The following is a 25,127-nucleotide window of genomic DNA, read 5'->3' on the forward strand; positions in this document are numbered from 1 at the left end:
CGCTTGCCCTTATGGGTTGGACTGTGTGGCCAAAATGTGGGAGATTATTACATTCGATTTCAAGTTTATTTGATCATTTATTAAATTTGATTTGTCATTTTTTGAAACTGAACTACAACAAAATTATTATAAAGTGTTTCATCATGGAAAGCAACTTCAATAAAATAATGTTCATTCATACATGAAATCCTCCACTATCGCAGTCTTGGAACCTTATTTACTTAATGTTACGATGTAGTAGATTAGACAAGTCACTTTGGTTTCATGAAAATCTTTGCACAAAAGCCAGTTTAATTTTCACCGTGATTAAATGCAGAGAGAAAAACCTCCTTGAATGAAAAAGACTAAGAAATTGTCAAAAAACCACTGATCTAAAAAAAAGAAAAACCTCCTTTTCAAAAGAGTCTTCTATGATTGGTTCTATTCGCATTTGAGCAGTCAAGATTGAGTCAAAGTCAAGGTAATCGGTTCAAGAGAATGCCTGGAAGCCTGTTGATGTTTCACCCATCCGAGAACGTTCATTTCAGGAAACCAACATAACGTTCCAAAAAAATTCTAGGAAACCCAGTTTTCAGGTATTGGGAATTTTCCACAACTTCGTGACCTCGCTATCAGTTGCAACGCTGTACAACAGCGTATCACCGAGCAGCTCTGTGCTTAATAAGACACACACACGCGGTACCTTATCACTGTTCACATGCACTGCAAGTTCTAGGGTACGACCTGTTTTGCGGGGGGTTAACCGTTTCAGGTCGCACGCGGTCCAACCTCTCGGCAAACTATTATTGCTTTCAATCGTACATCTGTCGTCTGTCGGTCGGCTTCAAAACGCACATTCGCTCGCGTTTGCACTACTCACGATATCGCTCCCCCATCGAAAATCCACCACCACATCGTTAACAGTATCGTGCCTTCATCATTATTTGTGCTTAATTAATACAATACAAACTGCACGCCGGTTATCTGTGATATAAAAAATCAAAGACTTTTAAAAAAACAGTTTCTCTATCACCTGGAGTATCTCTAAATTTTCCGAGTTTGATATATTATATATTTCAAAGCTTTAAATTGAATTGACTGATTCAACGTTTTTAATATTGTAGAAAGACTTTGTTAAGATTAAGTTTGACTCTTTGATTTTTTGAAGTTGTGATATTTTTGTGACCACCACGGCTGCTAAGGAAGAGTCATCTCCCTCACCTTTTAAAATGGGTAAGTAGTTTTTCTTATGTTTCAATCATTTTTGGAAAATATAATATTACATAGAATTAGTGCGTCTTCCACTTTAGGACACCTCTATTGAATTCCCTACAGTGCTCGAATAAGTTCTTTATTCATTTATTCAATAAGTACATTATCAAAATGATAGGGAGAGGAAAAATAAGGTAACCTTGTGCTATTCCTCTCCCAAATTTAGATATGAGATATTCTTGTTCGTGATATTCTCTATTGGTTTGGAAATTATTGGGATTGTAACTTTCTTCTGTAAATGCGAGATTTAAAGCGTTGGAGGCGTTTTGTGAATTATCATTTTTTCCACCAACTTCCAAGTATGCCGATGTAATTGAACCTTTTAGTCCCAGATTGAATATTGTATAGACATTTTGCTTGATTTTGAAAGATTAATCACTTCAATTCGTGTGGAATAAATTTATTTATTTATTCATTCATTTATAATTTTTAGAAAGAAGCACTGATCGGGAGAAAAAAGCTAAGGATACTCCTTGTACTATTTTTCTCCCAGATTTTGATAACATTTTAAAAGTTCGGAATAGGGTTATGATTTCACTTTTCTAAAATTTAGTCCATTTTTACTCAAAAACAACTAGAACTAAGAATTTTAAATTTTGACGGTTAGAACAGATAACAGAACAAAAATATCACACTCAAATCACCATTATTTAGAAATTTTTTTAATAATTTTACAAAATTTAGACCCAGAAAAAACTCAACTCACTATTTAGTGATAAACTAATTGATTCGCAATTAGCGTTTTTGTGTTGATTATTTCATATATAATCAACAGATTATTCGAATCAACAGATTTGACAAATAATTTTCATTCGATTACTTGTTGAATTTGTGTATTCCTGATACGATATGATAGATAATAAAATGATATATATATATATATATATTAATAAATTGAGGCTCCATAGATTTTCAAAGGTTCTATTGTTTTTTCCCATGTGATACTCATTTCTATATTGGATTATTTAAAATTCATATTATGCCTTTGAGTTGATTTTTCTAAACTTTACATGTACATAAGGTACAACCAATATTTCAGAATAATTTCAGTGAGGGAATCCAATAATTTTTGTACATCGTTAAAGGATTTACATGAAATTCATGGGTGCGCATGAGTTATGGCTTATGGGCGGCCGCAGTGTGAAAAACGAAGTTGAAAAGCTGCAATGTTTTACAGTTCCTCTTTTAATTGGAAATTTATGGAACTGCAACACAAAAATAATATCCTCAATCGATTTCCAAATCAAATAAACAGTGATACTTATACTTAAATGCTCACTTCTCTCCTGCTTTATTTGTATAGCCAGTGGGCTTCACCCCCTGGACCCCCGGCGGAATCTGCCAATAATAAGAGTTACAGGCTCGCTTCGCTCGCCTACATATTCAGGTTTGCTTCAATCACCTATAGATTTGAAATTATCGAGCTTAGTGTTACGGAAATCTGTTCGACTGGAGTAATATTGTACCCTACTTGGAGCATAGAAAGATTTCTGATAATTAAAATTATTGTATCTCAGTTAGTTAATTCATTTTTCAATTTGAAATAGGAATTACGTGAAGAACGTTTTGAATATGAATGAATATTTTACAGTATAACCAAGTCCTTGACCACTTGAAAATCTGGGGAAACGCAAAGAAAAACTGGAAGAACGTGATTGAAAGAATAAGACGTTGATGTTGTCAATACCACTATATTTGTTCAAAATTAAATTCACATTACAGAACCAGGTTTCATGGTAACACCTACCACATCTTCAGCTGAACTGAAAAAATATATTTTGAACTGAGATAAATTTTGAACTGAATATTTTTGAACAAATATAGTGGATTTGACAACATCAACGTCTTATCCTTTCAATTATGGAGAAATACCACAACATCTCATACCATACTATCAAATTACTGGGAAAACGTATTTATCATCTACAGCGTGATCTGTTTTTATATCCAAAACCCTCTTTACCAAGCTTCTTCTAATTTATCGAGTTTAAAGTTTTCCAGTTCAGATATTCTAGGAACAACACCTCATTACACAAAATTTCTAGACCTCTGTACTAAAATTTAATGTCAATAAGTTCTTGTCAGAAACGTTTGTTCAGCTACCCTACTTCGATTGATTACCAACAACACATTATTATTTTATTTTCATTCTCCTTCTGCTAATACGTATTTGAAATGTATTTATTTATTTATACATTGATAGATACAATATCATTCTCAACTATGAATTATTAGGAAAGGAACTTGACCTTCTGGTAGTCGCGCCTCACACAATCACACGAGCAGTCGCGTGTTGTACTTTTTACAACATCCAATTTTCCAAGTGTTATGTACTCTGTTTACTGTCAAAACATATTAATTAATTGTATAATTACTTTTTCCATCTTTTTGGATTATTTTACGCCTTATGAACATTTCGATGATTACCATTTCATAGCCCAATAAGGTACACCAAGCAAAGCCATCAATTCTGTGTTATTGGTTCGTTCACAGTCCCCGTATACAGTCTTTCCCTATCTTATGCACAGTGCGACTTATGGACTGTCGCGACTAAATGGCACCTAAAGATTGAACCATTGCTCGGTTGATTCTGCAACTCAGTGGAGTGATGGGAAGAAAGTTTTGGAATGCATAGGAGACTCATTCACTGACACCATCCCATTCAATAGTTTTGTGCAGCAAAAAACTGACTCTGTTGTACTTTCTACAACAGCGCGACTGCCGGAAGGTTAAAGCCCAAAAATGTTCCTTTCCCAAATGCATAGAAATTGTCCAAAAATAAGTTATGTTAAACTTCATAAGATTTTTTTCGAATTTTGAGTCCAAAATATAAATCATAGATGTAATATTTGTTGACAATTCGAAATATCCATGATAACCATATCCTTATAAATTTATTTGACGATCTGACTCACTATCAAAAATTATTGATACTGTATCTATACACGTTGAGTAGAGAGTAAAGTATTTCTCTAGATTAACAGTACCTACTCAGCGGTACCATAGAGTGAAGATACCTATAAATTAGTAAATTAGTATAGTAAGAATAAATTATACCTATAAATTAGATGTATTGTGGATTTCTTGTATTCACAGTATTATTGAGTATTCTAGCGGTACTCAATGATGTATATCTTTGGGTGCATCTTGTGATATTTAATAATAGCAACTGCAATAACTAGTGTAATATTATTTGGTCATTAGGTACTTCGTGTATCAGTTGTTCAAATCTGTTACTATAAAGTAACTTTATCATGTCATTTCAACGCTCTAAGAACAATCAACTTTTCAAGAAAGGTTCAAGATCTATTGATTCAAAGTGCCAATATATTAAGATTGGTTTAAAATGTTTCATTTTGTGGAAATTTCCTGGCGGAAATAGGCCCAGAGTAAATAAAATAAGGATCAGTTATTTTTAGGACTCTTCTGAACTCGCACTGGCAAAGAACGAGTGACATTCAGATTTCAGCTATTTTAAATGGTTTTAAGGTCTTTGTAGCTCGTTTCTAAGGTCATTCATGAAAATTAATATGATAAACCTTTGCATTTTACTAGTTGGTAGTAATGATGTAGAACACATCTATTATAGTGAAACCTTGTTACAACAATATATCTTTTTAAGATAGTGAAGACACATTATTGTTACGAGAGTGTTTATTGCCAAAATTGAGCTGTCTCCTTTCAAAAAATTTCAAAACATGTTCCCACTCTCTTAATTGGCAAGTCTTCCCGACAATTGTATATCATTACGTTTATTTTGACAAGGTTAAATATCCAAAAAGATCATGTTGCCTAATTTGAAATCTGTCTCATTTGACTGGCACCAACACTCTAATCTGTAGCTTACCGCCGTAGAGCAGCTGAACTCTATTATGCTAGTCATGTCTTCAATGTGTAATTACCATCAGAGTTTTATGAGCTGAAAAGTATTGCATAAAACAATCGAACGATCGTTTTATTAGCACTATTTAGAACGGAATAGGCGAAACACAGCTTTCACTCATGTATGTACACATTGTTAATTGTACATTATCTATTTCTGCACATAATATATAGACTACGTCATTATTTACATCTATCTATATGGAAGAGGAATAGCTACGATCTGTTCATTCATCACAACATGATAATAAGCTCGAGCAATAAATTAGAAATCAGTTGCAGATTTTAGCGATCTCAAAGCGCTCGCAAACATTACACATTCACCCAGAGGCTCAAATGCAACCTAAACAAAATTAATAATTTGGTATTCCACTCCAGCTGGACTAGAATTGTTTCAATCCTGTATATATTATATTATATTCATCTTGTGGAGGATGTGGATTGTGGAGGAGAAGGGGGTGTAGAATGAGGAAGAGGAGGCCAAAGAGAGACAATAGAAAAGGAGAAGGAGTAGTAGGGGAGGAAGCACCAGGAAAGGAAGGATGAAATGGAGTGGGAGGGGCAGAATGAGGAAGAGAACAATATGATGGAGGAGGAGAAGGAGGGGGAAGGAAAGGAGAAGCAGTAGGAGGATCATAAGAAGAAGTAGAAGATGAATACGAGATAGAAAGGGAGGAATCTGAAGAAGAAGAAGAAGAAGAAAAACAGGTACAGTACACATTACAAATAAATTTGCTGTACACTGTATGTTAACGGATAGGAGATGAGCACCCAACAAAATTAATCAAATAATGTTGAAATAAATGAGCTGGACTACTTCAATGTGTACATGAATGATTCTCAATAATTAGGGTCATGTAGTGACTATGCTCATATAGTTACTGCGCTTCCACATGTTTATTTTTGACCTCTATATGCATTTTTGAAATCCATATTAGAGTTTTATAGTTTGTTCTGATCTCGCAGCTGCATTTTATATCTTCCCAAAAAAGGTAACTTTATAGAATTCCTATGATAATGCTGAATTGGTCTTTAACAAAGAAAAAAATAATTTTACTCACTAGAAGGTACACTACTACTACTTGCACTTATGATGAATACTTGTACACATATCATATTTTATCTGAGTATTATTTTATTTTACTGTAGGCTGAAGATGATATGAGAATATTATTAGAGCCTGATGCAAATAGCTTAATAGTAGCTAGGACCAAATGACAGAGCTGCTCTCCTATTCTCTACACGCTGACAATTTATATAAATCAGATTATAAAACAATGAGTATCATAGTTGTTCATATACAAACTGTAGACTCTATCCTCAGTGTATGGACTCTACGATGAGACTGAAAAGATGAGAATAAGAATAAAATCTATAAGTATTTTATCTATCAAGCAGAGATGTATTGTGGATTTCTTGTATTCACAGTATTATTGAGTATTCTAGCGGTACTCAATGATGTATATCTTTGGGTGCATCTTGTGATATTTAATAATAGCAACTGCAATAACTAGTGTAATATTATTTGGTCATTAGGTACTTCGTGTATCAGTTGTTCAAATCTGTTACTATAAAGTAACTTTATCATGTCATTTCAACGCTCTAAGAACAATCAACTTTTCAAGAAAGGTTCAAGATCTATTGATTCGAAGTGCCTATATATTAAGATTGGTTAAAAGTGTTTCAGTTTGTGGAAATTTCCTGGCGGGAATAGGCCCAGAGTAAATAAAATAAGGATCAGTTATTTTTAGGACTCTTCTGAACTCGCACTGGCAAAGAACGAGTGACATTCAGATTTCAGCTATTTTAAATGGTTTTAAGGTCTTTGTAGCTCGTTTCTAAGGTCATTCATGAAAATTAATATGATAAACCTTTTGCACTTCACTAGTTGGTAGTAATGATGTAGAACACATCTATTATAGTGAAACCTTGTTACAACAATATATCTTTTTAAGATAGTGAAGACACATTATTGTTACGAGAGTGTTTATTGCCAAAATTGAGCTGTCTCCTTTCAAAAAATTTCAAAACATGTTCCCACTCTCTTAATTGGCAAGTCTTCCCGACAATTGTATATCATTACGTTTATTTTGACAAGGTTAAATATCCAAAAAGATCATGTTGCCTAATTTGAAATCTGTCTCATTTGACTGGCACCAACACTCTAATCTGTAGCTTACCGCCGTAGAGCAGCTGAACTCTATTATGCTAGTCATGTCTTCAATGTGTAATTACCATCAGAGTTTTATGAGCTGAAAAGTATTGCATAAAACAATCGAACGATCGTTTTATTAGCACTATTTAGAACGGAATAGGCGAACACAGCTTTCACTCATGTATGTACACATTGTTAATTGTACATTATCTATTTCTGCACATAATATATAGACTACGTCATTATTTACATCTATCTATATGGAAGAGGAATAGCTACGATCTGTTCATTCATCACAACATGATAATAAGCTCGAGCAATAAATTAGAAATCAGTTGCAGATTTTAGCGATCTCAAAGCGCTCGCAACATTACACATTCACCAGAGGCTCAAATGCAACCTAAACAAAATTAATAATTTGGTATTCCACTCCAGCTGGACTAGAATTGTTTCAATCCTGTATATATTATATTATATTCATCTTGTGGAGGATGTGGATTGTGGAGGAGAAGGGGGTGTAGAATGAGGAAGAGGAGGCCAAAGAGAGACAATAGAAAAGGAGAAGGAGTAGTAGGGGAGGAAGCACCAGGAAAGGAAGGATGAAATGGAGTGGGAGGGGCAGAATGAGGAAGAGAACAATATGATGGAGGAGGAGAAGGAGGGGAAGGAAAGGAGAAGCAGTAGGAGGATCATAAGAAGAAGTAGAAGATGAATACGAGATAGAAAGGGAGGAATCTGAAGAAGAAGAAGAAGAAGAAAACAGGTACAGTACACATTACAAATAAATTTGCTGTACACTGTATGTTAACGGATAGGAGATGAGCACCCAACAAAATTAATCAAATAATGTTTGAAATAAATGAGCTGGACTACTTCAATGTGTACATGAATGATTCTCAATAATTAGGGTCATGTAGTGACTGCTCATATAGTTACTGCGCTTCCACATGTTTATTTTTGACCTCTATATGCATTTTTGAAATCCATATTAGAGTTTTATAGTTTGTTCTGAACTCGCACTGTCAAAGAACGAGTGACATTCAGATTTAAGCTATTTTAAATGGTTTTAAGGTCTTTGTAGCTCGTTTCTAAGGTCATTCATGAAAATTAATATGATAAACCTTTTGCACTTCACTAGTTGGTAGTAATGATGTAGAACACATCTATTATAGTGAAACCTTGTTACAACAATATATCTTTTTAAGATAGTGAAGACACATTATTGTTACGAGAGTGTTTATTGCCAAAATTGAGCTGTCTCCTTTCAAAAAATTTCAGAACATGTTCCCACTCTCTTAATTGGTAAGTCTTCCCGACAATTGTATATCATTATGTATGTTTTGACAAGGTTAAATATCCAAAAAGATCATGTTGCCTGTTGCCTAATTCGTTTGAAATCTGTCTCATTTGACTGGCACAAACACTCTAATCTGTAGCTTACCGCCGTAGAGCAGCTGAACTCTATTATGCTAGTCATGTCTTCAATGTGTAATTACCATCAGAGTTTTATGAGCTGAAAAGTATTGCATAAAACAATCGAACGATCGTTTTATTAGCACTATTTAGAACGGAATAGGCGAAACACAGCTTTCACTCATGTATGTACACATTGTTAATTGTACATTATCTATTTCTGCACATAATAATATAGACTACGTCATTATGTACATCTATCTATAAGAAAGCGAAATAGCTACGTAATTCATTTTCTCATTGATCACATGATAATAAGCTCAGGCAATAAATTATAAATCAGGAGCATATTTTTAGTTAGATCTCAAAGCACTCGCAAACATTACTCATTCACCCAGAGGCTCAAATACAACCTAAACAAAATTAATAATTTGGTGATCCACTTCAGCTGGACTAGAATTGTTTTAATCCTGTAAATATTATATTATATTCATCTTGTGGAGGATGTGGATTGTGGAGGAGAATGGGGTGTAGAATGAGGAAGAGGAGGCCAAAGAGAGACAATAGAAAAGGAGAAGGAGTAGTAGGGGAGGAAGCACCAGGAAAAGAAGGATGAAATGGAGTGGGAGGGGCAGAATGAGGAGGAGAACAATATGATGAAGGAGGAGAAGGAGGAGGAATGAAAGGAGAAGCAGTAGGAGGATCATAAGAAGAAGTAGAAGATGAATAAGAGATAGAAAGGGAGGAATCTGAAGAAGAAGAAGAAGAAGAAGAAGAAGAAGAAGAAGAAGAAAAACAGGTACAGTACACATTACATATAAATTTACTGTACACTGTATGTGAACAGATAGGAGATGAGCACCTAACGAAATTAATCAAATATTGAAATAAATGAGCTGGACTACTTCAATGTTTACGTGAATGATTCTCAATAATTAGGGTCATGTAGTGACTATGCTCATATAGTTACTGCGCTTCCACATGTTTATTTTTGACCTCTATATGCATTTTTGAAATCCATATTAGGGTTTTATAGTTCGTTCTGATCTCGCAGCTGCATTTTATATCTTACCAAAAAAGGTAACTTTATGGAATTCCTATGATAATGCTGAATTGGTCTTTAACGAAGAAAAAAATAATTTTACTCACTAGAAGGTACACTACTACTACTTGCACTTATGATGAAAATTTGTAACGAAGGATTGAATTTATAGTTTATATTTATTTATTCATTTTCTCAGTCGTACAATTATTTTTACAGTTATATGAGGAGGCACAACAGGCTTATGCCCAAAACTGTCCCTTTTCAAATTTATACTGCATTTCAACTCAAAATCTAGGTTAAGCTACTATCACTCATCAAAATAACAAATAATTCACACTTGAAAAAACAAACGCATCATCATTTACAAATAGATATACTATGAATTCGATTCAGAATGATATACTATTTTTGCTACAATATGTGTTAATATACTATGTACTATTCTACACTAAAAGCTTCTAGTTACCATTTTGGACTTTCTGAAGTAAACGTGTTTTCTAGAAAAAAAATAGAAATAAACGAAAATAAGTTTCTCTTGCTGAATTTTTCTTCTCGTGAGATCAGCTGGATGATTCCACACACATGCACTCGTTCACTCTCTTCCATTACGGTATCGACAGACGACAAAATTTCCAGCTGTTTTTCCAAGAACGTATTTATCCTTTTAATGTTCTTCGGCGAGTTATCCCAGGGTTGAGACCTAGTGCAATCGAATTCTCATATAATAAACCTACTTTGTTTCAAATTTCGTGAGAATCGTTAGAGCCGTTTTCGAGATCCGGTCACATACTTTATATATAAACATATAAACAGAAATTGCTCGTTTAATAGCATAGGATTTGGCATTACCTAAAAAACTCTTTTTGTTACAGTAGGTGATACATGATGAGATTTTCTCAAGTTCAACATTGATTTGTGATTAATAGCAGTTGATTCAAATTAGTTGATCCCGGTTAACCAACCGAGATTGATTGTCATTGTAAGTATTGTCAGGAAAGTCTTTTCAAATTACAATTATGATTAAACACTCATTTTTACCAACGCCAATCAACGTTGATCTTTGATTACACGTGAGCTTGATAATATTGTTGATCGCAGATCGAAATTTAATCGATGTTTGTGCAACCGGCTGTTCTCATTATATTCCTGTAATCTCCAGCACTAGTATCAAACTTTCTACACAGATCTTCCACCAATTATACTTCATTCTTGATTACGCTGTATTCATCTGGCTGAATTTAATTCGAAACTATTATTCATGCCAGACTTTATTTAGCTCTATGCACATGACGGTTACAACATCTCAATGCCTGAATATTACTTATTACATACACATACACAAGCTGTGGAACAATAATGACTGGAGTTTGATAGCAGAATACAGTGTCACTGGTTCAATCTACATATCTTTCCATAACGAATGACAGCATCATGCTCTTGGATTAATAACATTTCATGTTCGTAAGAAAGATGAACGTGGTTGCACATACATTGATAATAATTGGTTATTCCAAAGCATATTAATCGGATACCATGTGCCGTTTCAAGTAAGACACCGTACTGTAAGTCTAGTTACACACACACAACTTCGATTTTTCTCTGTCCTGATAAATTATATTAGATTCAGATGATGTTTGACAAGTTCCGTTTAATCTGTTAGAATCCATAAGGACTGGAGAAAAATCCAAAAATCGATTTGTCTGTAACTGGCTAAAATGAAAATCGCAATCGAAAGTCAAGTGGATTTGTTACATATAGTTTTGAAAATTACTTACATTGTCAGAACGTGGAAGATTCTTCCTATTGAGGTTCAGAAATGCTACCACAGATTTTAAAAATTATGGAAGGATAGTTTTGGTTTTTCCAAGATCATATATCTTGAGTAGGCCTACCGTTACTACAGAATAGAATAAAAACAAATTGAACCCAGTTGATGCAATAATACATTCTATCATTAATTTCATCTGTGAAGAATGTCCCTGAGTTTTATATCCCTAGGTTCTATCATTACATCTCTTCAACGCAAATGCTTTTAAATTTGTCTGGATTTCATTGTATAGATTATCCATTCCAAAATCATGTATCTTGAGTAGGCCTACCTTTACTAGAATAGAATGAAAAACAAATTGAAACCGGTTGATGCAATAATTCATTTCATCTGTGAAGATTGTCCCTGAGTTTTATAAATTTTATAAACTTTTAAATTTGTCTGGATTTCATTGTATAGATTATCCATTCCAAAATCATATATCTTGAGTAGGCCTACCTTTACTAGAATAGAATGAAAAACAAATCGAAACCGGTTGATGCAATAATTCATTTCATCTGTGAAGATTGTCCCTGAGTTTTATAAATTTTATAAACTTTTAAATTTGTCTGGATTTCATTGTATAGATTATCCATTCCAAAATCATGTATCTTGAGTAGGCCTACCTTTACTAGAATAGAATGAAAAACAAATTGAAACCGGTTGATGCAATAATTCATTTCATCTGTGAAGATTGTCCCTGAGTTTTATAATTTTATAAACTTTTAAATTTGTCTGGATTTCATTGTATAGATTATCCATTCCAAAATCATATATCTTGAGTAGGCCTACCTTTACTAGAATAGAATGAAAAACAAATCGAAACCGGTTGATGCAATAATTCATTTCATCTGTGAAGATTGTCCCTGAGTTTTATAAATTTTATAAACTTTTAAATTTGTCTGGATTTCATTGTATAGATTATCCATTCCAAAATCATATATCTTGAGTAGGCCTACCTCTACTAGAGTAGGATGAAAAACAAATCGAAACCGGTTGATGCAATAATTCATTTCATCTGTGAAGATTGTCCCTGAGTTTTATATCCCTAGGTTTTATCATTTCATCTCTTCAAAGCAAACGCTTCCAAATTGCTGTTGATTCCATTGGATTATCTATACAAATGCAAAATGCATTTGTTATTCAGTATCAATGGAATTCTTTGAAATAAATTTCCAATTCTCTTGAATTGTTTTTCAATTGTTGAAATAATTCGGGTGCAGTGCTGTTGAATACTTGAATGGAGCCTCTGTGCTGTTTATACGGAGCGTTTAAGGCTGTGCAAAGGCTAAAAATAAACTTTCTACTCGTGATATTTTTTCAGTTTTTGATTTGTATATCATCAAGCTATCAAAATGAAAAAGTTTTCTCAGGAAAATATTTTTTTTCCGATCATTACTTTTTGAGATATGAAGTTTGAATTTTTGGGACAGAACATTTAAAATTTGGTATAAGATAGATCCATGAGATTCAGAGGATGGATTCTTCATGGTATTGTTGATCTAGTAGAACAAACATTTTCTGAAAATATCAATTTTTGAAAAAGTTATTCAATTTACCAAAAATAACTAACTAAAAGTTATTTTTGGTTATTCTTAGTAAATTGAATAACTATCTTAAAAATTGATATTTTCCAAAAAATTTTGTTTTACTAGATCAACAATGCCAAGAAGAATCTATCCTCTAAATCTCATGGATTTATCTCTTACCAAATTTGAAATGTTCTGTCTCAAAAAATGTAATCTTCAGGCGCTCATATCTCAAAAAGTAATGATCAGAAAAGAAAGTTTTTCCTGACAAAACGTTTTCATTTTGATAGCTTGATGATATACAAATCGAAAAACTTTGAAAAATATCACAAGTAGAAAGTTTACTTTTAGCCTTTGCACAGTCTTTATACTTACAGGTCTTTCAATAATGGGAATATCAATTAAGTGTACTTTCATCCAGATGCACAATTCAATATTTTTAGTAATTTCTTGGGGAAATGAATGCATCTGTCTTAGAATCTTGAATCTTTTATCTGTAGGAAATTCGTGTCTTTTTACTCAGAATTGGGGGTGTTGAAACAGTTCACAAGAACGAAAAATTTGTAGTCTTAGTTATTTGCTTTGTTAGCTTACAGTACAATATCTCGTCGAAAGAACGTTTTCGCGGACATCTCATGCCCGTTGAAGTGTACACGACAGTCAGCTATAGTTCAACATATCTCATTATTGAAATAAGGAAAAGTTAAATATTCGTAAAATACTGATCCATGAAAATACAAAATCCAGTATTGTAAATCTGTTGAAATAACACCAAATTCATCAGAAAAGACGCATTGTTTTCATTGATGCAATTTAACGTGTTTCAGCGCGTATCGTAGGCGGAGTGTATGCAGTAGAAAATGAATTCGTTACATTTTGAAATCGCTTCTCAAAAGATTGGCACAGATTTGCATACAGAAGTGAGCGCGGCGGCGTATTTCAAGCGAACTTAAAAAGTACAAATAATAAATTCAACTAGCGCAACTCGACGCTGAGCGACGTACTCGCTATTTGCTTTTGACATTCAAATGAGTGAGCAGTGAATGAATTCTCTCCCTCGGTGTTGTTCTTAGCTCCTCTGTTTAGTCGGTAGTTTTGTTCTACCTGCGGTGCCAGTGTTCTAAATTGGAGTTGCAAGTGAGAGTTGGTTGACAAATTCACGAAAAAATATGTGCATTAGTTAGTTACATTTTGTCAGTTGGGTTTCTGAAGAATAATTGAAATTGAAATCAATTCGAATGAGAGCCGAAACATTGGAAATGGAGGATCTGAATTCAGGTAATGGTTTCAAAACATCATATCTGGGAAACTTGTTCGATTCTTATTACCTTATTATTTTCATATTTTCTAATTTTAAGCATCTTTGAATTAAATTCAATAATTATGTTCAAATTCTGAACTCTCTCATTAAACTTGATTTCGTGATGCATATTCTGTGTAAAATAAGTTGAGACGCTCGAATTGTCTCGACATTGACGAACATAATCATTAATTGAAAAATCTGGTGTGGCGCACTCACACAACTTTCCTTGCCGTTATGAAAATTTATCACTTGACGCTAGTGTTCCCGCGCATCTCAAGTCTACTATTCAAAGATCTAAACCAGCTGGTGATAGGACAATAAGGCTGGAGACACACAAAGTTTGCTATCTCTTCATAGTGAATGATTTAATAGAATCACCAGTTGCCAATAGTTTGTAATTGAAATAATAACATTTTCTCGAACTTCGAGCTTATTTTCAATTTTAGGTGAAAATGTTACTGAACATTAATTGAAGAAATTTTCATGCTCAATCTTTTCCAATTGGTATATATTGTTCAAATTGTATCTGAAGCCTGATAATTGGGAATCTAAAATCAAACTTTGCATAGATGGGGCGGAGCTCCTGAAATTTTACAGATATGAGACTTGTGGCAGTTGATAGAGCTTATCAATGACTATTTTAAATATGAATTTGATCAAAATCGTTGGAGCCGTTTTCGAGAAAATCGCGAAAAACCCTGTTTTTGACAACATTTTCGCCATTTATGCCGTCATCTTGAATAGCATTCGATCGAAATTGTTCGTGTCGGATCCTTATAGTGTAAGGACCTTAAGTTCCAAATTTCAAGTTATTACACACACACACACACCACACACAACACACACACACACACACACACACAACACACACACACACACACACACACACACACACACACACAACACACACACACACACACACACACACACACCACACACACACACACCACACACACACACACACACACACACACACACACACACAACACACACACACACACACACCACACACACACACACACACACACACACACACCACACACACACACACACACACACACACACACACAACCACACACACACACCACACACACACCACACACACCACACACACCACACACACACACACACACCACACACACACACACACACACACACACACACACATACAGACCAATACCCAAAAACTAATTTTTTGGACTCAGGGGACCTTGAAACGTATAGAAATTTTGAAATTGAGATACCTTGATTTTTTTCGGAAAGCAATACTTTCCTTACCTATGATAATAGGGCAAGGAAAGTAAAAATAACTATAGGTCGGATAAAAATGATTCAGACACCAATAGAAAGGAGACATTCTCCCCGTTAATTTGATATAAAAATTATACGCAGTACGACACCCCATGATTCTGAGAGAAGTGATATTCAAAAGAAAAACAAATCTTCGCGATGTTTCCAATTTTATCATAAAATTTAAATTCTCTTCAAATCCTTCAACCCTGAAACTTTTTTTAGCACTACTAGGATATCGTGGATGATATTCTACATCCAATTCTGACGTTGAATTGGAAATTTTAGAAAGTTGCAATTTTACACGAATTGGCAACTCTGTAATTTTTTCGGATGGAGGGCCAAGTCTCAACTTATTTTACACAGACTATAGTCTGGTAGTCTACTACTCGAGGTTAGAGTACAGTAGTATTGGAATAAATAATATTGTGTAGTTTATTTCCATCTTATAAATAGTATGAATGCAGTGATATGCTATAAATTCTTCTCATCAACGAAAAAAAATTGTGGGAGAGGATGTATGAATAAGATAACCTTCATTCATATGAATAAACTACGTGACTTTTTCATCTCTCGAATTTCAACCCTTTAATTCTCAAGATTATTTTTTCATGAATTATTAGCTCATTGAACCCCTTTATTGGAGCTCTGATATTTTATATGTAGTATGAGTTGTTTAATAAGCAGGAGCTATAAATTATTAATATGAGAAATATCTAAATAGAACAAGTATGTTCATAAATGAAATGTACCAGTAGCTTCATGAATACTCTGTACAGAATAGGATTATATTTCAATATTATAACTAAGCAGCAGGCTTGCTTTGTTAACCTGTGTATCCAAATTCAATTTCCCAACAATATACGAGTAGTTCATTTAACGCTGGAAAGTCCACGGTCCCTGAGAACATCAATTTCGAGCTTAGTTAGGTGCCATGTGCAGAATCCTTCGAGCAGACATTTACTCAGCTCAACTCAAGTAACAAATTTGAGTAACTTCTCCCAAAAATGAAAAACTGTCATAAAATCCACGGGTACCAACAATAAAAGCACTGAAACTCATTTATTTTGGGCGAAGAATATCTGGAATATCCTAGGCCTTACATGAACATGTGAACCGTACATGAAAAAAATAATTAGTGATCTGATAAAGCTAAGAGAACAGAGGAAATTTTTATTATGGATGTATTTTTGAAGTTTCTCAAAATGCTTCCAACTAGCTCTTCTTCCTTCTTCGGTTCAACTTGTGAATCAAATTTGAACTTAATTGATTGAAAATTGGATTTAAATTTTATTAATAAAGTTGTCTACAAAACCCTGGAAAGAAAAACGCAAGAACAGTGGAAACTTATGGGCTTCAGGTGTAGCTAAAGATCATCTGCAAAATCCTCCCAGCATACTGTAACAAATCTTCAGCTGAACGAGCTGAATCTGCATTCCAAATTTGAACTTTATTATCTAAGTAACGAAAATAATGACTCAATAGAAAGTTTTCCAGATACTTCTATTTCTGGCTTAATTTCTTATGAACTTGAAAATTGCATTTATGAAAGTAATACATTACACGAAAAACATTATGTATACAAATAGTCCATAAATTTTCATTCCCAAGTATAGGCCTACAATCTTCAAGAATAATTCGTAAATAATCGCGATACGGGCCCTGCTTCTGATTGATAAAGAAAGTATGGAATTCTATACTCTATGGATTGATAGCAAGTAACATATTGCTCCGTCAATTTCAAGTCTTCAAATTGTTATTTTCTCAAGTCAATAATAATATTATATTAGATTATATTATATTCAATATATAAGATTCGCGAACAAATTGATCATTGAGTTATGCAGTTTTTAGAATGATGATACCGGTATACTGCCGCGAAAACCTTACTACATAAAATCCATCAGGTTTGTCACAGGATAATAATTACTTTCTTCGTAGAACTGGAAGCCTGAGTCAATGAACTAATCATGATAAAGATATACTTTAAACTCCATTTTATGATAGAAAATATCCCATAACCAATAATCCATAAACTCATAAAGACCACCAAAGACTACCTAAGTCTCAACACAACACTAGAAGATACCTTGTACCCCCTGCTAATTTACAATAATCCATTAACTTTCCATCTCGAGTGATACACTACATGAGAGTTTGATGGTTATGAGAAACCCATAATTTAATTACTGAATCATGTAAGCTAATTGACTTTTCACCTGATGAGACAGGTAGGTGAATGGTACTTGGCCTTCATTAAAACAGAAACTTGAATCTCCTTACCAATCAAGCTACTTCTGCTTGTAGTCATTAATTATTAGCTTTTAGCAGCTATTAGTTTAGCTGTAGTTAGTAAAACGCTAGTAAGAGGACTTGAAGATGCAAGACCTCTATTGCTTCTTATGTTGTATACATATATACTTTTTGCTTCTCATTTCTCCAATGAGGAATGTATGTGAATATGAAAGGCGGTATTGCAATTGGTAACAAAACATGTTATTTAACTAAGTCTGTGAAAAGATATTCTTCTAAGCGATATCGCAATGATATTGCTAAGTAGAAAACGAAATTTTGAGATTTAATTAATAGAGCTAATTATCCAACTCTTCCGATTTTTTGCTGGAAACTTAATCTTTGGTTGACTGGAAAGTTAATCTGGCCGTCAACTCTGCTAGAGTAGCTAGGCGCACACCAGTTAGTCAAGACAAGACAAAACATGATCAGACACGTTCAGTCACAATACTTCACATAGCTGCATGTGACGCAACTCACACTGATTAGTGATTGCAATTAGACATGACTCCATAAGCAACTATGTGAAGTATTGTGTCTGATCATGTCTTGTCTTGTCTTGACTAACTGGTGTGCGCCTAGCCTAAGGCGTTTCACCCTTCAGTCTGCTAGTGCTACCTGGTCGCGGGTTCGAATCCAGCCGAATCCCATCAAATAGGCATGGACGTTTGATCATCTCATTTATTCACTTTCGCACTTCCCATCACCTATGCACAAGCAAAAAGCTCATGTGGACATCATCCGCAATTTAAAAAATATTCTCTATTAATGTAGGTTATTAGTCTGGAAGGTTCAAGAAGTTTATTATTTATTTATTGAGAATACATTACATGAAAAAAGTACAAAAGAGGTTTACAGCTAAACGTTAATAGAAGTAAGCATCTGAAGGAGAACTTTGAAATAATATTGATTAAATAATAACTGGACTCCATTATTGCAAAGCTATTGTTGACAAGTAGTACGTTGTAAACCGATTTCTGGCATATATTAACTGAACTAGACCTCAATAAAGAGAAGTATTATCAGAAGAGTGTACAATAGTGCGACATTTCAAGGAATCTCCTGAAGATTATCGGATATGCATACTGGTGTTATGAAAGAAGGTGTCTCGAGGTCACTTCCGTGATGGACAATTGTTATCAACACTTCTGCCATAAGTCAAAATAAGTCGCATTTTAACTCAATTGATAACAGGTACTTAACTTATCAACTTGGTTCTGTGCCAAAAGTGTCACAGACCTTGAATTTTGGCCAATTGATCATAACAGTGTCTTCCGTGAACGTTAATTGTGATTAGGTCCGATGGAGACGTGCAAATCTAATTCTGAATCAGGATTCGCCAATAAATAATAATTATAGAAATTGCTGGCACTCGATGACGGCGAAGTTGTGGGATTTACGAATTTGCGGCTCGTTTTATAAATTCAGGGTCGTCGGATGAGGGAGACATCCTCATTTTTTCTGACATTGAAATCAACAACAAAATCCTCTGTTTTCACTACCTTGGATTTTCATAATCAAGTGACATTTATATGAATGAGATTAATTTATATCCATTTTTGTATAATTTAGTGCTTGTCTGTTTGTTAGGTAATACAGATTTCCAAATATCTATTGTATACAGATGGAAATAGCTGAGATATTGCAATTATTCAACGCTGTTTAAACTGTTGTCAATATTTGCAGTAGCAGAAGTCTTCGGGGTGATTTACAGCATTTAATCTGGATTCTCGTTTAATAACTATTATCCATTGTATCTCACTTGTAGATAGCTAGGGCATACCTAGATTACCTGACGCTGAAATTTGCGATTTTAAAAAACCCTCCTCTTCTTCTCACTCTGACCAATGACGGAAATGTAGCTCTAGAAACGACTCTGTATCATAGCAGTGTGAACACTGATGAAAGCCCTTCAATCTCCAAACCTAGCTCCGCAGTGCAGGCTGGTTGCTTGGCTGAATCGGACTAGGCGCTGAGACAGCAAATAATAGCAGCGTTGGTGGGAATGCGAGCGGCCGCAGTAACACCTCCCACCCAGCAATGGTCGGCGTAGTTACGCCTAGCGGACAGACGAAAGAACAAACCAGTCGGTTATTTGATCCCTCCAGCCAGGCTCAGCCAAGCAGCCGAGACAATAGAACAATGGAGTGACGGTCTTATTCGCGTTCGTCAGCAGTTTTCTTTCTCACGACTATTTTTATTTTTGTGTGTCAATAATAACTCCAGTCACCAGTAAAAAGTTTCCAGAAACGTGGTGTACTACCATATTAATGACTTTTCATGATGATTTTTAATTATTTAAAAACATTGTTGACATTCTGAGCCTTTAGGCTAAACTTGGGGTCGCTGAGAACGAATCTGCAATCAGAATTTCCCTATCACCAAAAATAACGAAAAAAATCCAGCTGTTGATCTTCCGGCAACCGTTAACAGTCATCCTGCAATGCGGCCGAAACACTTCCAAGCCAGACACCCATCTCGAATGACAACAACGCCAAGCTGTAAGAAACCATCCTGCACTGCGGCGCTAGGTCAAGAGCTCAGCATGATTCAGGGGTGTTTCCTGATGGTTGTTAGTATGGTAGTTTCTGTACAGAACATCAGTAGCCTGAATAAATATTTTCCTTGAAGAACCAAGAATGTGCTTGTAAAAACAAAATATTCATTTCAGCAAAACGATCATGTCATTAATATCCGATTCTTTTGGTATGGTAACTTGCTACCTACCTTGCCTTGCTCCTAGAGTTGAAAGCAGAGAGAAGTCAGAGGGAATAGTTGAAGTTGCATTGAGTTAATTATATTACACTAGCACGTAACCCGTGCTCCGCAAGGGTCTATCTTAATACTTGACCGATTGGAATCTTGAAGAGTTTTAAATAGACCTAGAACCTATCTCGGTTAATTAAGAATCTAGATGAAAAATTTCAAGTTAATCAGTCCAGTAGTTTAGACGTGATGATGCGTCAAACATAATTTCCTAGCCCGTACGTGTATAAGTAATAGTAAGCCAGTTCTTTCCTTTATTATGGTATATATAAGTTCTTCTACTTGGTGGTAACCTGATAATGTGACAGAGCTCAAATCTTGTTTAGAAACCGTACTCAACTTTATGTCAACCTGTCTAAATTGGACTAGTTATTAATTTAGTTGAAAATAAATTATGTTGAATAATTGTACTATGTCCCATGAATAAAAATTTGAACATTAATTCTGAAAAAATTAGAAGGGGAATTGAAATTTGGGCTTCGAGGTGCTTGAGATTGATATTTTTAGAATCTATGTGCAAAATTTGGAGATCTAAATCATTCCCGTTTTTCCGGTATGCAATCCTTAAGTTGACATGTTTTGATCCGAACAAACAAGCAAACACAACCCTACTTTCTCTTATTATATAGAAGATAGAAGATGCATCATTGCATCATTGTTTTCTTATACAATCAAGAAAACTCTCAACTGATTGATTCTGATTAATTCCATAGAGACAGCAAATCAATGGGAAGCTCAGGCGTTATTCATTAGGGATGCTAATAGTTGAAAGTGAATTTACTTGCAGGATTTTTCATAGCTCTACTTTTCAGTGTTGTCATATTTTGGGCATGGCATTCAATGATTACAACACAACTTGTAAATAAAAAGAGTTCATTGTTTTTCCTGGCGTGTGTTACGACCTTGATTTCATTTCGAACCGCTCCACAAATCAGGAACGACGACCTGGCTCATGGGTCATCACGTGACCTTGGGCGCCAACATTTCAAATTGAATAACGGCAAAATCATTTCAACTCTCCTGCTGCACTTGTTCCCCGCGCTGCGCAGGTCCTTCTGCGCATGCCATTCAACCAGGATTAAAACACAGCAACAGGTTCTATGTCAGTAGGTCTGGGTCAGAGCTGCATGGAAAAGCGATCAGCAACAATATTAATTAGACTGTGCTAATAATTTTCTGATAGCAACAGAATAAATGTAGGGTGGTCGATGATAATAATAATTCTTGGAAGAATGAAGCCAAGTTGAAAGGTATAAATTATAGAGAGTAGTCGAAATTCCAGAAATCTGTGAGGAAAGCTATAAACAAAATTTATAGCACACCTCATGATAATTTATTGTAATGAGTCTTACAAACATCGACAATTGCTCGGAAGATGATTATGATTAGTAAGCCACCTTACAGCACAGAAAAAATGATAATTAAAAATAAGTTTTCAATCCCTCTTTGTACCAAATTCTATTTGACAAGAAAAATCTATATTTTGTTACTGCAGTATTGAAAGGACTCTTTATCTCTCACAACAGGCACAGTCATATCAAATAAGATTACAATTTTTTCAAATAGATTAATGTCACTCTCAGATATGTTACATATTAACTCATTAATGTCTCAAATATTCTCGTGTATCTACTAATCAAATTCGGCAATAGATTTGAACAGAAATTACCACTTGTAGCACATAACTGAATAATTATAAATAATCATTATAATTTTAAAGTCAACTAATTATGACGGAGGGTTTCTATATCAGCGTTACGCACTATGTAAGAAATCAATCCCATTCTCATTTTCTCGTTACAACAGTAGAGGACTTGTAATTTTCTATTCCTGTGTTACCTTCACTATTTCTTTGTTACCTAAATGGACAAAATATCTTTTTCCTCCACCTACTGTCTAAAGTACTTACTTTACTCCCTGAAACATAATACTAAAGTGTCACTTTTTCGCTCTCGGTAGTAAAAACAGAAAAACTCCCTAGGGAGGAAAAGTGACTCCATTTAAATAACATTGGAAGCATCTCTATTTTAAAACTTATATTGTAATAGGTTAGAAGGTCTAAGCTCAGATGAGAAAGCATAATAGAGGTGTCTGTCATTGAGTCAACTGAATTCAATACCACAACCAGAAATTTGATCAACTCATGAAATATATGTTTGTCTGATATTATATTCTTAATATTAGTAGACAATAAAAATTTATACAATTTTTGAAATATTTTATTCTATTCAAAATACCAGCCAACAAATATTTTTGATCTCCAATTCAAATCTGAACCGCGTGATCTGGAGTCAGCCATTTTTGGTAGCCTGCCCAGCTGATATAATTGTTACAACTTTGCCCGATAGATAGCGCAATCGGCAGTGCCAATCAGACGACCGGTTTTTAGGTTTTAGATTTTAGGTTATGTTGTTAGGAAACATTGTCACCAATACGTAAGTTATTAGAATAATTTAATTTGCAGTTTCTATGAAAAAATGTAGATGGAGGAAAAATGTTGTGTACATCACGACCGAAAAATACTTTTTCTCCCTCAGGAAAATTGTTGCCCTCGGCTTCGCCTCGGGCTTCAAACTTTTTTCCACAGGGAGAAAAAGTCGTACTTTTCACTCTAGATATACAAATAACTATTTTGGAGTTCTAATTTTTGAGTTGCTCATACATCGTATGTTCCAATTATTGAAAAATATTTCCTCCAAAAATAATCATCCATGCCAAATTCACGAATAGGCTACATCAATTCTTTTCAATTAAGTAATGCCTTGAATTTGTTCATAAACTATTTCGAATGCAGCTTAATGAGAACATTGCTCTATTTGAGTATATCAGCTCTCACTTTTGCGTAAGCGTGAAGTCAATTAGATACGTATTCATTATTTTCAATTGCATCTTTGGTTCAGAGTTGGGATCAGGGTCTTGTTATTGAGGTAGATGAAGTAAGGAAACAAACCTAGTCTAGGTCAAGAATTGAATGAACTTGGACCTTGAGAAAGCTGTAAACAACTGCAATCAGAGGAATTATGTTGGTGATTCTTTCGCCGCTGAACTACAGTCGTATGTATGTAGTATTATTCATCTGTATTTTTTATCAGAAAGTCGTTGATACAAGGATTATGCGTATGTAGTTGTGATGCAACCATCATCATCATAAATGCAGACAGAGAATGAATGAATACAAACTCTCATCCGACATCATAACGTTTTACGATTGAACGTAATTGGTTTTTTCTCATAACAAAACTCCACAAAATACAGTACATTATGCAGAGCAATGTTGGTCCTTTTCTAATCATGTATTTGATTTGTGCATTGGTTAATGTGAATGAATAAATGAATATTGTATATTTTTGGATACTACAGGTCCATAACACCTATCAGTGTTGAACGAGAATTATATTTCAATAAATACAAAAACATGATCGATCTATTCTGCTACATTTTAATCATATACCTTATTTTATTATGACTTATAATGAAGGTGTTATTCAACTATGAACAAGGAATCATCCAACTACATAATATGACATGGAGACCACAGGCTGAGATGAATGTTATTCTAATAATAAGTATTTTGATTTATTTTTGTTTTGATAACGTTGTTGTATTGCTTTTTAATCAGTTAAACAAACTAGAATTCGTCAACCACATTTTTTAACTATTATATAATTTATTGAAAGTTATTAGATAGTTGATTAGTATAGTAGTTGACAATCAATGATTGTACAATAAATTGAAATTAGAGAGTTTTTTATTTCCACTCAAATTAATAGGTTGTATCCGAGTCTCCGAGTGCCCAATTTTACGTTGGGTTCATGAGGAATGAGGTGATCAGGGACTGAATGGAGGTGGAATCTGGTATAATAAAAATCATAGAAGACAAGATACTTGATATTTGATAAATACATCTTATATTGCCAGGTCTTAGAAGACATATGGCAAACACTGGTAATAATAAGCAAAATAATAACACTTCTATGATAACAAATTAATTACAATAACAGTTCATAATAAAACAAGAGGTTGTTGTTTGTATGGTCATGCCAGAAGAGCTAGTGCCAGTAAGTGAATTAGAATAGTGACAGATTGGAGTCCACTGGGGCGGAAAAGGAGAGGAAGACTGAGAAGGTCTTGGAGGGATGGAGTTGATGAGGCTAAGGTAATGAGAAATTTGAGAGATGGTGATATGGTGAATGGGAGGACAAACAAGCATGTAGGACTCGTCTGAGAGAAGGAAAACAGTAAAGTACTGTAAAATCCTAAAATATATGTATATCTTTAAAAAATCAATGGGATCTAATATAAACATCACCTATTTTTGGACAATTTCTATCTAAATTTGGGGAAAGGAACAGTTTTGGGCTTTAAGCCTGTTGTTCCTTTCCCAATCATTTCAT

At 34.3% G+C, this 25,127-nt stretch overlaps 1 protein-coding gene across 2 annotated transcripts in view; it reads left to right on the forward strand.

The window, feature by feature from the left end:
- The first annotated feature begins 700 nt into the window (after window positions 1–700).
- LOC111055546 (aquaporin AQPcic) overlaps window positions 701–25,127 on the forward strand; it is a 54,108-nt gene continuing 29,681 nt past the window's right edge. The window contains exon 1 of one of the 2 annotated variants that reach the window (XM_039433138.1): window positions 701–1,212. In XM_039433138.1, the coding sequence (XP_039289072.1) occupies window positions 1,209–1,212 (4 nt within the window). In that variant the 5' untranslated portion in view covers window positions 701–1,208. Of the gene's footprint in view, window positions 1,213–13,958; window positions 14,361–25,127 lie in introns of those variants that run through there. The other variant, XM_039433137.1, reaches the window with a different exon arrangement.

Source organism: Nilaparvata lugens, chromosome 7 (genome assembly GCF_014356525.2).
Source record: "Nilaparvata lugens isolate BPH chromosome 7, ASM1435652v1, whole genome shotgun sequence".
Taxonomy (NCBI): domain Eukaryota; kingdom Metazoa; phylum Arthropoda; class Insecta; order Hemiptera; family Delphacidae; genus Nilaparvata; species Nilaparvata lugens.